Source organism: Pelobates fuscus, chromosome 13 (assembly GCF_036172605.1).
Source record: "Pelobates fuscus isolate aPelFus1 chromosome 13, aPelFus1.pri, whole genome shotgun sequence".
NCBI lineage: Eukaryota > Metazoa > Chordata > Amphibia > Anura > Pelobatidae > Pelobates > Pelobates fuscus.
In genome coordinates, this window is record NC_086329.1 from 26,980,199 (window position 1) to 26,993,442 (window position 13,244).

At 36.5% G+C, this 13,244-nt stretch overlaps 1 protein-coding gene across 4 annotated transcripts in view; it reads right to left on the reverse strand.

Moving 5' to 3' along the window:
- The window catches only part of RYR3 (ryanodine receptor 3), a 477,900-nt gene that overhangs the window by 93,657 nt on the left and 370,999 nt on the right, over positions 1-13,244 (reverse strand). For 2 of the 4 annotated variants that reach the window (XM_063439165.1, XM_063439167.1), the window contains exons 70-74: positions 11,363-11,533; positions 10,512-10,571; positions 8,266-8,394; positions 7,629-7,741; positions 4,435-4,534 (exon numbers count right to left, since the gene is read on the reverse strand). In XM_063439165.1, the coding sequence (XP_063295235.1) occupies positions 4,435-4,534; positions 7,629-7,741; positions 8,266-8,394; positions 10,512-10,571; positions 11,363-11,533 (573 nt within the window). Of the gene's footprint in view, positions 1-3,554; positions 3,652-4,434; positions 4,535-7,628; positions 7,742-8,265; positions 8,395-10,511; positions 10,572-11,362; positions 11,534-13,244 lie in introns of all 4 variants that reach the window. The other 2 variants (XM_063439168.1, XM_063439166.1) reach the window with 1 other exon arrangement.

A 13,244-nucleotide genomic window follows, 5' to 3' on the forward strand; every position in this document is an offset into this window, starting at 1 on the left:
CTACTGATACATTGATTCCTGAAATGCCATGCAATCTAATCCTGGGAAGCTATTCCTAACAGATGATATATCTCAGGAGAAGTTGTTGACAATAATATTTAGTGACACGGGCATGATCAATCATTCATGTAAATCTCTTTCCTCATTCATCGATGTAACCTCTTCCCTTTTGTGTGATTGCTCGAAGTTACTAACCAGTGATCCTCTCTGACATTGGCTAACCTTTCCAGACCACATCTCTTAAACAATCCTGCTTTTCCACCCCATTATCTAATTTCTACTGATAGCAGTGTAAAAAGCACAAACCATTATCGAGGATACAAGATACTTTAGAGCAATATCTGACATCAGCTACCTATATATAGAAAGTGGCTATAGCTCTATTTATGGCTACTCTGTTTATCAGATACCAGTGGAGTAAATAGATTTTTATGAGAGGTGAGACTAAAAACCTCTGAAATTGCATGTTGAAATACTACAAATATAGCCAATTTTGGTGTATGAAAATTCCAAAAAATGTTTTATTCAAATCCCCAAAGTTTAAGGGAGATTTTTAGAAATCGACTGCAATTCTAGAAATGTGTAGATAAGAATAGGTTAAGAAAAAAAATGTCTGCTACGAAACTAGAAAAACTATGCTAATTTGCGTACTAAAGTGTAACTATTTGGACTTGCACAGCAAATCTTCATAGGCTTTTGGAGGATTTGGGGACAACATTACTTTTGAAATCTCAGTCAGGGATCAACCTTAGAGGTTTACGAGACAGCCATAAAAGCAACACTTTTTTCACAGAAAGTGCAACTAAAACCAAAACAATTAACAATAGATACACTAAATTGCCTTTATTTTTTTTTTAAATGCCCAGTATGTCTATGATTTCAATTAATTTCTAGAAGTTATGAAACAAGGAGGAAATTAGAGTTTTAAGGCTAAAATGTAGCAAAATTTAGAATGCTGCGATTATAACTTTTATAATAGCCACATAATCCAAAACTGCTACACAAAAGTGTCTATTTGTAGAAAGTACATTTCCCAGCCTATTTGACTAAGAGCATTCAAAACACAATGCTGAATAAAGCAAAACATAAGCAATTTAACTTGTAAAGAAACTAAGAGCATATGGACACTTATCATTTAGCCACATTATAATAATCCTCAGTCAAAATGTTTCATTTTTTCTGTTTTATTTCTGGGAAATTCACAGAGACAATATTTTAAACACCCCATAATTGTGTTCTGCAACTGTTGTAAAGTACAATGTTACCCTACATGTATACCTTTTGCCCTAATACAACCCATAATCCTACTTACTATTCTATGAATAATCCTACCCTTAATCCAACTCGTACCCCGGCTCCTAATCCCACCTCACAGGGACTCCCTCTGCTGACATCAATACTGATCCATAGAGGGATCTCCCCACTCACACAGTAGAGACTTCTTTGTGATCACTCTGTACTGTGTAATTGCAGCATGAGAGGGGGAATTCAGTGGCAACGTAAAATTGAAATCCTAATATATATTTAGAGAGAGAATTTTATACTTTAAAAAAATATATATTTATTGGATCAAAGTGACAGAGCAACGTTTTGACCTATTGTGAGGTCTTTGTCAAGCTTGACAAAGACCGCACAGTAAGTCGAAACGTTGCTGTACCACTTTGATCCAATAAACCTGCCCATGGCTTGAACAATGCTAGTGCCTTAAAGATCTTCTTGTTTGCTGCTATATCACTTTGGATTTGGTGGTCCTTTAGAACAATCGGTGTTTACGTGAAATTAGGTGCGGTTCCTTTTGGTTATCCTTGGTATTTGATGTTACGGCATGGATTTTTAATAATGAATAGCATTTATGAATGAGGGAGTAGAAGAAGAGAGATTGGTGTAATTAGAGGCACTTATCCCCTTCACACTCGCTTACCACTAGCTGGTATCCAGGACCTCCTAGAATGGAACTTAGAAACATTCTAATATGTTTCAAAAGCAAGTTTTGTGACCACTATTTTCTTTGTAATAAACTGCATTTCTGAACCTAGCCACGACGTGTCTTAAATAAGTAAACAAGGCTCTCAGTATACAGACTGGCAAGATGAGTTTAGGGGACATTTGCAGTATGTAAATCCCCTTGAATCAGTGTCAATGAAGTGGTGGAAACTGTTTAAAATCACATTTTTAGCCTTGCCATAACGGAGACATGAATGCTAAACATTTGCTGTTCCGGGAGAAACCTGGCAAGACTTAAAATGTGCTTGAATGCAGTATAGTAGCAGGTGTGATTTGTTTTGTATGGAGTATGCCAACAACTATAATGTTGCTAGCGTTTTCACTCACACGTAAATGCATGTCCCACCAGCCAAACAACGTTTAGCCGAGAGCAGGCCCATAGTCAGAATAGAGGCAAATGGAGGTTAACATGAATCATATGGAGCGAAGTCAAATTCAGCTGGAACAAACAGTCCAACGTACAGCTTATAGTGCCTTAATAAGCTGTAGAATTCGACTGCAATTACTTTGTTAGATTTTTCTATTTTTTTAGCTCTCTGTATTGGATGAATCACATTTTCTCCTAAGCAGTTTTGTTTTTTTTTCCACGTAGAAAATTATTGCGTTTATTTTATAATTACCAAATTATATTACCGTCCAGGCCTTAATCTGTGTCATGAACAGGAAAACAACAGAAAATAGATGTTGGCAAAATATTCAAATAGCCCTTTAGAACATCATATTTATTATGTGTTTAGTGTCCTTCAGAACTTACAATCTGTTCCTTTTATTGTCTATCATAAATGCCAAAAGTTATTCTTCCTCCAAATCCGTGTTACCCAAAATAAATGTAATCAAATAATTGAATTTGTGTTATATAATTTTGAAACATTTTCTTCAGTAAGGAACTGTTTTTTTTTTTTTGTTTTTTTTAACATGTATTTGAATACACTAAGAAGGAAATGTCAGGTTGCTTAAATACACTAGTCTTTTAGGCCATCATTTCTTTTTAAGAATCGAACTTGGAAAAGAAGAAAAACGAAATATCTGTAATGACGCACCTGGTACAAGCAATTACACAAAATACCAGCAGTGTTCCATTGGCATTTAGAATATTACTTCAAATTTCATGTTTTAGAGGGTTCCTAAGTTCATGATCTGCAGCTTCTAAGCCATGTAACCAGTCAAGATGTGTAGAGGATTCTCAGAATTGGCTTATTAACTTTACATCCTAAATAAACCAATTAGCTACTTTAACATTTAGAACACAATCAGCTTAATTAATAAATCTGTCGAAGGAACCTAATAAAATGACTATGATTTCAAAACTTGGCTCTCTTAACCACATAATACTCTGCACTAAACTAATTGTTTCAATTAATCACCGTCGATGGTCATTCTGTTGCCAGGACACATTTGAACCATTTGTAATTAAAGGGAAATTTGGGCCATGTTTAAAAGCTGTGTAAGAAGCATTGCTCATTTTTAGATGTCTCTTTAGAAGCAGTACATAAGCTGTAGTAATTATTTATTTGCGATCTGTGCCAAACTCCAGCTAATCCCGTACTTACAGCCAAATCCTGAATTAGTTTCTCCTCAAAGGAATTTTCCTCTGTTTCTATCCAGAGTTTCAGATAACCATGGAGGAAGAGGTTAATAGAACGGTGCCTGGCAGGAGGTGAAAGTGGGATCAAGAGGGGTACAAAAGAACATTAAAAAAAAAAAAAGTTCAGGTGACTCATGATTAGTTTGGATTTGGAATCTTGTACAATTTGGATATCTTGATTGGTCAGTACAAAATTAAGCACAATGTTTCCCATATCATGGCAGTCCAAACACTCCACATCATCAGTGTATTTAGTCAATGAGAAATATATATTTTTTTCGTTAGGGTGAGACTGATAATGAAATAGAATAGCAATTATTGCAAGCATTTTCCCACCAGCACCAAAGTGTGAAATCATTTCACGGAACATCAAGAAGGTTTTTCATGTCTGATGAGGATATAAACCTACGTGGTTCAATGAAACAGAGAACAAGTATTTAAAAATGCAGGCATTGCTACAAAGGCAAATACACTGTGTTATGCTGATAACACTTTGAAGTGATCCGCAACTGCTGGTTAGAAACTTGTACCAAATACAAACAAATCAGTGAAGAATTTCCACGGAGGCCTAACCTTTTGATGGATCGTAAAAGGAGTCAATTAAATTTTAAGACCTCTAATTTTTGATCTTCTAAAATGTTCTCTGAACATACTTAATATTACGTGATGTCTACAAACAATAGTAACAGGATTTCCATTGGAAGTACCCAAGGTTTTGAAATATGCTAATTTCTGACCAATCAGAATCTCTTAGAAAAATTGTACAAGCCAATGAATACACCACATCATGGCTGGGGTGGAGTACTTGTGTGCACAAGGACAGGTTTAGCCACAAGTTACATTACCGTTAACACGAGTATTAGACTGTCATAGTCTGAGTTCTCATGTACTTTTTCCAGCCAAATGCGTTGGTAGGAGCTCAGGAAGAAATTGTTAATTTTGTGTCTGAAGAAAAACATATAGGTTTTTATTCAAGCACCAGCAGCACAAAAAAAAAAAATCAACAAAAACGTCACAACAATAAATCATTTTCAAATAGAAGTTAAAAAAAAAAGGATAGAAAGTATTGGCATTGAACTTGACTCAAAAACACATTGTATTCTTATCCTGGCACATACAAAGAATAAGAATAGGCTGATGCAAAGAAAAAAAGAATAAAGAAAAAAGAAAAGAAAAGACAGAAGGTTATCACTCTCATATGCATTTAATGTCTAATAGCAATTGCACATTCATATTGTACAGCATTTACTTTAACCAACAGCAGAAACAGCTACAGATTAACCAATTGCCAGAGAATACAATGCACATCTAGAGCTTTTGGCATTCAAAAGAATTGACCCTTTCACTGTTGTTGGTAAAAGTGTGGTAACGCTCGAGTTTACATGTGTTTTTGCAGACATTCTGTAGTACCTTAGAGATTTATATTTTAACATACATTGGGTTATCCACAAAGGTGTGAATTGTCAGGATTTGCTTTTCAGTTCCCAGGAATTCACAGTTTGGTGAACAGCCCTTGATTATAAAATATCTGGCACAAGCAGGACTATGCATAGGACTCAAGCGCATATGTTTAGACTGGAAGAAAGGAGATTTACTCCACTGCAAAGGAAAGGTTATTTTTTGTTTTTTTTTACAGTGAGAACAATAAGGATGTGAAATTCACTACCCGAAGAAGTGGTTTTATCCAAGTCTGTCAGAAGTTTAAACAGCAACTGGATGCATACTTGCAAAAACATAATATTCAGGGAGGTAATTTTTAAATTGTTGGGTAATAGCTTCTTTATCCAAATCTAGTTGCCATTTTGGGGTCAAAAGGAAGAAGGAAGTTTGTTGCAAAATGTGAAAGTGCTTCAAACTGTGTTTTTTGTCTTCTTTTGGATAAACAGCAAAAAAAATAGATTACGAGAAAGGCTGAACTTGATGGTCACGTATCTCTTTTCAGCCTATGAAACTATGTAAGTGCATAGCGAATGCATATTGTTTAGCTAATGTTTTTAATATCACAGTACCCTGCTCTTTAAAGAAAGGTGAAAGGACATAGGCTTGTCTTTATAACCATTCCCAATGATTCAAGACTTTTAGAAAAAACTTTCCAAATGATTAATCTACAGATGTCACCATTAAAGTCTATGAGAATTTTTGGAGATAAATCATTTGGAAAATGTTTCTTACAATATTGAACCATTCGGAAAGCTTATTAAATTAAGGCCATTGATTGTTATCACTACAAACAATGACAAATATATCACTCAAGGTGCTGCAAACATCCTATAACAAGTCCAATCAAATACATACTCCAATCAACGGTCCATTAAAATGAAATAGCATAAAGTGCTATTTTTATATTATGTGTCCTCATAGGTAGCCAGAACTCTGCAATATAGCACAGACAATCTCGAGATATAAAAAATTGTATGCTTAGATCACTCTGGAAAACACAAACAGTTTATGAATTGATACTTCATGAAACCTTATCTTCTATATGCACGTGCAATGCTATTTGTGCACAGATCTGGGAATGTGTATACATGATGCATGCACACATTTATGCATGGCACACGTATACACTCATGCATATAATACGTTTAGAAAATCTTTGTCATTGCCACATGATATAAACTCAGCCTGTTGCTACTCGTGTTGGCGTAAGCATACCGATCACTTTAATCATGCACATTTTGTAAAGGTGGGATGATAACTTGTAATATTTTCCTGCATATGTGTTACTGTGCATAATATTGCTTAACTACCCATTCAATGGACAGATGCAAAGGGGTTTATTTCTCAAACTGCTGTTCATCAAACATGGAATGTACATTTTACGCCACAATAACCGAATTAGTTAGAAGCTCAAATTTCATCATTTCAATTTGTCATTTTTCACCATAAACAATTGCAGTTTCTTAGCCACTTCTCCATAATACGTGGTCTAGAGGATAAACCCAAAAATGTTATTTTGAAAGCAATGCAGCTCATCAAAACTGCTTGGCATCTGGATATTGCTTTATATAATGGGTCAGGTCCAGTGCCAAATAGGTGAATAACCCACACTAACATCTCAAGCTGTGTTACTGAGCTTCATTTTGTCATTGCTTTTTGAAGCCTAGTTGCAGAAGACTTCACTTGAGCAGAATATTTGTGTGACTAAAATGTATCACGCTCAACTATTGTTAGACAAAATGCAATTTTATCTCATTATAGTGAACTCCTCTAAAAAGAAGATTAATAGCAATACCAAAAAACACTTTAATGTAGTTACATTTTTCCATTTATACAAATCACTAATAAAACTTCAAATTAAAATTAAAAAGACACAAACTAAGACTATGTTTATTGTCAAAATACCAAAGCACATAACACTCAAATCTATCTAGCTGGTAAGGGTAGCCTATTCAGTCCGTTAGCTAACAATAGGTTGAGGGAAAGTTTATTTCATTGCTAAAAGGACACAGGAGGAGATATAAAGAAGTGGTGCTGAACAGCAAATACTACAGTTATGGGATAGAAACCAATTAATTAAGCAAGGACATTTGGCCGTTTTTCATTAAATTGGGGATTGTGGAGAATTGATACCAATTGCTAATTTTTGTACAAAACAGTCAACTGGAAAAGTATATCGCCCAGCAATTTTCCTAGCTACGTTGGCTTAAAATTTGCAATTCCCCAGTCAATTCTTCTCAAATTCGATTGTGTTTTTTTTTTAATATACCCCTGTTTATGGTATATTACATTAAATACTCCACTTTCAGAACTTTGCAATGTCATCACATTTTATAAATAGCTTTCTGATTGGAGTTTTACCAATGGGCAAATCAGGATTTTAGCACAGTGTATCTCTTGGTTATTAGGGAAAAGATAGCTTCTTATATGGCAAAATGCAAACTGCAATGTCAATCAAAAGCTACGTAGGTAACAAAATAGAATGCTGCATGGTTATACTGTAGCACAGATCATTCACACAAGGCAACTCTCAGCAACAAACTGACTTCAGACTGCATAAAAATGAAATAATAACAAAGACACATCTCAGGAGTCTAACCTTGGAAGATTGTACAATGGAGCCATGCGGAAACAAGCCACCACAGCTCGCTTCCTCTGCTTCGACAAAAGCTTGTGCCAAACAGCTTTTTTAGATCTCAATGGCTGCTCCACCTGCAGGTATGAATAGAAACCAGGGATACAATTCATTGATGTAAGACTTATTATCATAGGCAATTCCATCGAGAATCTTAAATGAATGTCAATGAAAGTTAAAAACTGATCTAAAAAATGACTAAGCCTTCTTTGGTGTTGCTATGGGAAATAGAATCATTACAGCTCCAGATGTGTGATAGAAATGACAATTATAATTTGCATCTCTGATTTTCTTCTGGTGGAACAAGAATCAGTGTAGTTTTAAAAAATATCTGTGGTTTTCAAGTTTCCTTGGACCACAATTCCCAAGATGTAGCATAGCACTAACAGGAAACTTTGGTTCTCTACATGTTAAAGAACTGATTTACCCATGAAGTTGAAACCGCTTTTAGGTTGGTTGCGCATCATGGGAAATTTGAGCACCATCATTTAGGGTGCAAAGGACGTACTCTAGGAGACTGCATATTGGACATTAAGGATCCCTTTAAATCAATTTGCATGATCCATTCAAGTGAAGAGACAGCTGTTAAAATGATTCCCACCTGCTCAAGGTGAAAGACTGCTGCGGATATTTTCTGAACACGCTCTACGGTCTTTTCTGAATCCTGCTCTTCATTTCTCAGAATATCCTTGTAAAGATTAAGCTGCCACTTCACCGCAGGGTCTTCCGACTAAAAAATCAGGGAGAAACAACAAGGTCAGAGCCTCTAGTGTGGAGGATGAATGGCGACTCTAACATGCTTCAAGACCATTCTTAAGCTACACACTGCTCAAACATCAATTAGTTTTAAATGAAAGAAATCAAGGGTAATTTGTACATCATAAGCAGGGAACAGCAAAATAATTGGACCCAGGTGTGTGTCAAAAAGACAGGCAAAATCAGAGCTGCTAAAGTGAGCAGCACTTCAACACTATGCAACATGGGTCACAGAGTCACTAGAAAATAAGGAAATCATGTAAATGAATGATTATTAAGTGTCTAATCATCTCTTCAGCGCATTCAAGTGGAACCTCATAATAAATGTTTCCAGACGTGATAATGCAGACTAATGTCCAGCAGCTTAATAGTAAAGGTACAAGCGTGATTCACTAGACCAGGGATAGGCAACCTTCGGCACTCCAGATGTTGTGGACTACATCCCCCATAATTCTCTTACACCCATAATGCTGGCAAAGCATCATGGTAGGTGTAGTCAAAAACATCTGCAGTGCCGAAGGTTGCCTATGCCTGCACTAGACAATCATTGAGAGAGATACAAGAAAAATCGAAAAAGGTTTTAGGGTATAAAGCCTGCTATAGATGGTAAATGTTGAGCATACTCCATTCTTAAATATATATATTAGCCATCATAAAATGTGTTAACTATGCTAAGAGTATTTTTTGTAGTAACTGGAAGAGTTGAAAATCTGACCCTAAAATATCCTAAATATACTATATATATATATATATAAATAAAAAATAAAACCCACTGGTTAGTTTAATATTTGCAATTCCCTGGTCAATGATCCATGTTTCCCAGTTTAGTAAATAAAACACTTTGAAACTTGGTGAATTGGACAGCTGAATTATGACATAATACACACTTCACGACAGGGTCGGATTTACTTGTTGGACACCTGTAGGCACGCAATTCATAATTCTAGTGTGCCCCGGTCACATTACCTTATGGTGCCCAGGCTAATACACAGCCTGGGGAGGTCCCCAAAACGTTCAAATTGAAATGGCTACCAATTAAAGGCATAGACTATATAAAGAACATTTAGGGTGCTAGTCATTGCCCTGTTGTGGTTTCTGTTTTTTGTATCTATTTTGGTATTTTGATCTTGGCTTTCTCCTGACTAATCTCAGTTCTGTTTTCCCTGACTTGGCTATTGTTTTTTTGCTTCCCATTCTTGTTCTAACAACATATAACCCGGCCATTCTAAACATGTTGTCTAATCTATTATCATATATTTACTCTGCGTGTTGGGTCACTAGATATCGTAACAGCCCCTAGAGCAGATAAAGTGAGATTAATAATTTTGTTACCTGCCATTACAGGCAGAAAAAATGTTCATAAAAATATATATATATATATATAATTAAACATTTCTACATGTGAAGTTTTAAGGTTACATTTCCACAATACTCATCCTCCTACATCTTCAGCAGTCAAGGTATCCTTCTATGATTGATAGAAAAACTGCAGTGGCTGTTATACAGTGTGTATCACTCAGTGCTGTCCTTGCCCCTCCTGCAAAGCACTTTCTATTTGGGAGGCTTAAGGTGCAGATGGAAAGAAATCTTCTACTTACTGCCCATCCACAGATACGGGACACTCAGACACTGGAAGAGCTGGGACAGCACTAAGTTTTACACCCTTAACTGTTCCTGTAGCTCTGTTATCAAGTATAGGGCGCTGACTAGGCACAGAGGACACTGGCCAAGGGTTCTTGTGATTAACTCTTTACCAGTTCACTTCCATTTTAAAAAGGCAAATGTATATGTGCTGAAACCAGGTGTCCCCCAGTAGATATGCAGCTGTAGACAGGTGCCTGCTCTGCCTAATAGGAAATCAAGTCTCTGTTCCCAAACAAAAACAGAACAATCCCAGGCTAGGCAGTGGGATGCTGGTTTTCTTGGTGGAACATTATGATACTTCTCCTGCTTGACATCCTCTAAAAACAATTCATGTTAGCTCGTAAAATGCCAATATGGCGGATGATAAAGGCTACCACATTTCATCTAATGATTGGATCAGACCTTGTTCGATAGTGGAATTTTTAGATGTTTATGCTGAAACCTTACCCTTTCCTGCAGATGGAGGTTGCTACGTAAATGTTCTTTCACTTCATCATCTGTATCTTTCTGTAAAAATAGAAAGGTGTGTATAACAAAAACAAAATTGAGAATATTAGCCATCATAAAATGTGTTAACTATGCTAAGAGTATTTTTTGTAGTAACTGGAAGAGTTGAAAATCTGACCCTAAAATATCCTAAATATACTATCTGTTTAATTATGCTCATACTAGAATATTGGTTGGTACCTACTTCTTCTTAACTACAATTACTAAAGTTAAGAAGCTTGTGTACATAACGACATGCTACAAGGTGTAACAAGAGTTTATAATAAACATAATACAAATACCTAAAGTAATATGTAAGTAAGATGACAATTAGTGTATTATAAAAACAGGTTTTTATTTTTTATTTTTGCTATTTATTTGCAACAGCTTAAATATGCTTTGATATCTGAAAATATTTTCTTACAGACCCAAAAATAGTACTGGCTGTTCATGTTTGGTTATTGCAGAAGCTACATAGTGACTTTTTGATTCTATGTCTGCAATGAATCTCTTTTATGAATAATGATTTTAACCAGTGAAGATGATTAATCTGCACACAATGACATACATGCTAATGTGATATTTATAATCTATGCTCATCCCAAATTATATTAGCATTTATTTGAATGAACAGCAATTCAGGACCAAAAAAAATAATGGTATAAATTAACGTGTAATGATGAAGATCACAATTTCTATTTTTTTTTTCCTGCCTGGGAGATTTTAAGTATGCGTAAGACAACTCACTGTGAGAGAAACAGGTGCAACCTGAAACAAGTAATGCTGTACGGGTGTATATGTGTCACACTTACCAGGCTGTATCTGCTCTTTGCCAATGAGATCAGCTCTTGGTCCCCTGGGGTGCACATGTTCAGTCCAATAGGCAGCATCTTTTTCAGGGCAGCCACAATTAGGGAGGTTTGTATAGAATAAAGGTCACCCCGACGCTTTGTCCTTTTCCGTTCTTGGTCTTGTCCACCAGACTGGAAGAGTCACATCATCATGAGACGGTTAGGGTCAACTGACCGACATAACAAGAAAATGAGATTTGCTATGTGCTTTGTTTATACACGGAACAAATTCTTTAGGATAGAGAAGGCAATGCTCTATACGTTTGATGTAATATCACAAGGAGGAGTAGATAGCTCATAAAATCCTCAGTTCCTTTACATAAAAAAAAAAAAAAAAGGCAAATGGTACAGACGGGATGATGTAGGACGCCGGGGGCGGGAAAAAAAAGCAAATGAAAACAGGAGAGAAAACTACTACAAACTGCTAAATCTATATTTGCAGAGTAATAATATTATGCATTCAAATAATGATGTGGTACATTTTCATTATTGCTCTGTATACAAATATGTAAATGTTCTGCTCACAGTACACTTACATCTTGATTCAAATAAGCTCAGATATAAGGAACTGATGTTACAACTGTTTACTACCACTTCCCAACAACCAATCTTCTGACCTACAAAAGCAACCTCCTCCAGTTCCAACATCTTCTATTTCTCAGCCTAAGTATAAAAACAGATATACACGCTCTCATGACATTTTTTTAAAGTGAAGCATCTACAAAACCTCACTGAAACACTTTGGTTATCATTTACAATACAAGTTCTAAAGAGGACATCAACTAATCTCTTACCTGCTCTAGTGCAATGTCTCCTAAATGAGCATGACAGATTACCTTGTTCTTCTTACTACAGGCAATCAAGAACACCACTCTAGATCATTTCTGGAAAACTAACAGTTAACTACATCCTGGGTGAAAGTTAGGAACTGCATTGAATAAACTGCAGAAGCACCATGCCACTTTAAAATTATTTACAATGATACGCAAGTCACTTTTGAAAAAGCTAATGCTACATTTACAAGCAATATTCACACTCACTACAAAGACCACCATTCTTCCTCAACTACAGTTACAATAATCAAAGCATACTGCAATTAAACTTAAAGGGACTCTCCAGTGCCAGGAAAACAATCAGTTGTCCTGGCACTGCAGGTCCCCTCTCCCTCCCACCTCCTATCCCCAGTTGCTGAAGGGGTGAAAACCCCTTCAGTCACTTACCAAAGGCAGTGACGATGCCCTTGTCGCTGCTTCTTCCTCCGCCGCTCCTCCCCTTCATCACGTCAGCCGGCTGGGGAGACTGATCACGCCCACCGGCGGGGGAGACCTAATGCGCATGCGCGGCAATGCTGTACACGCGCATTAGACCTCTCCATAGGAAAGCATTGAAAATGTTTTTCAATGCTTTCCTATGGGGATTTTAGCGACGCTGGAGGTCCTCACAAAGCGTAAGGATGTCCTGCGACAGGTTTTCTGTGCTAGAATCCCGGAAATGCCCTCTAGTGACTGTCTAGTAGACAGCCACTAGAGGAGGAGTTAACCCTGCAGTTTATGAAAACTGCAATAATTACAGTTGCAGGGTTAAGGGTAGTGGGAGTTGGCACCCAGACCACTCCAATGGGCAGAAGTGGTCTGGGTGCCTGGAGTGTCCCTTTAAGGAAATCCATCTTTGTACTAGGCATAAGATTCTGGTGTGTCCTCCTCTCAAACTAAAAACAAATAATGACCACCCCACACCGTCAGACCGAAACTAAAGCTTTGCATATCTAACAAGACATTTAAATCCATATGGTATTTAGAGAACACAACTTGTATTTTGAATGACATAACACGACAGACTACTT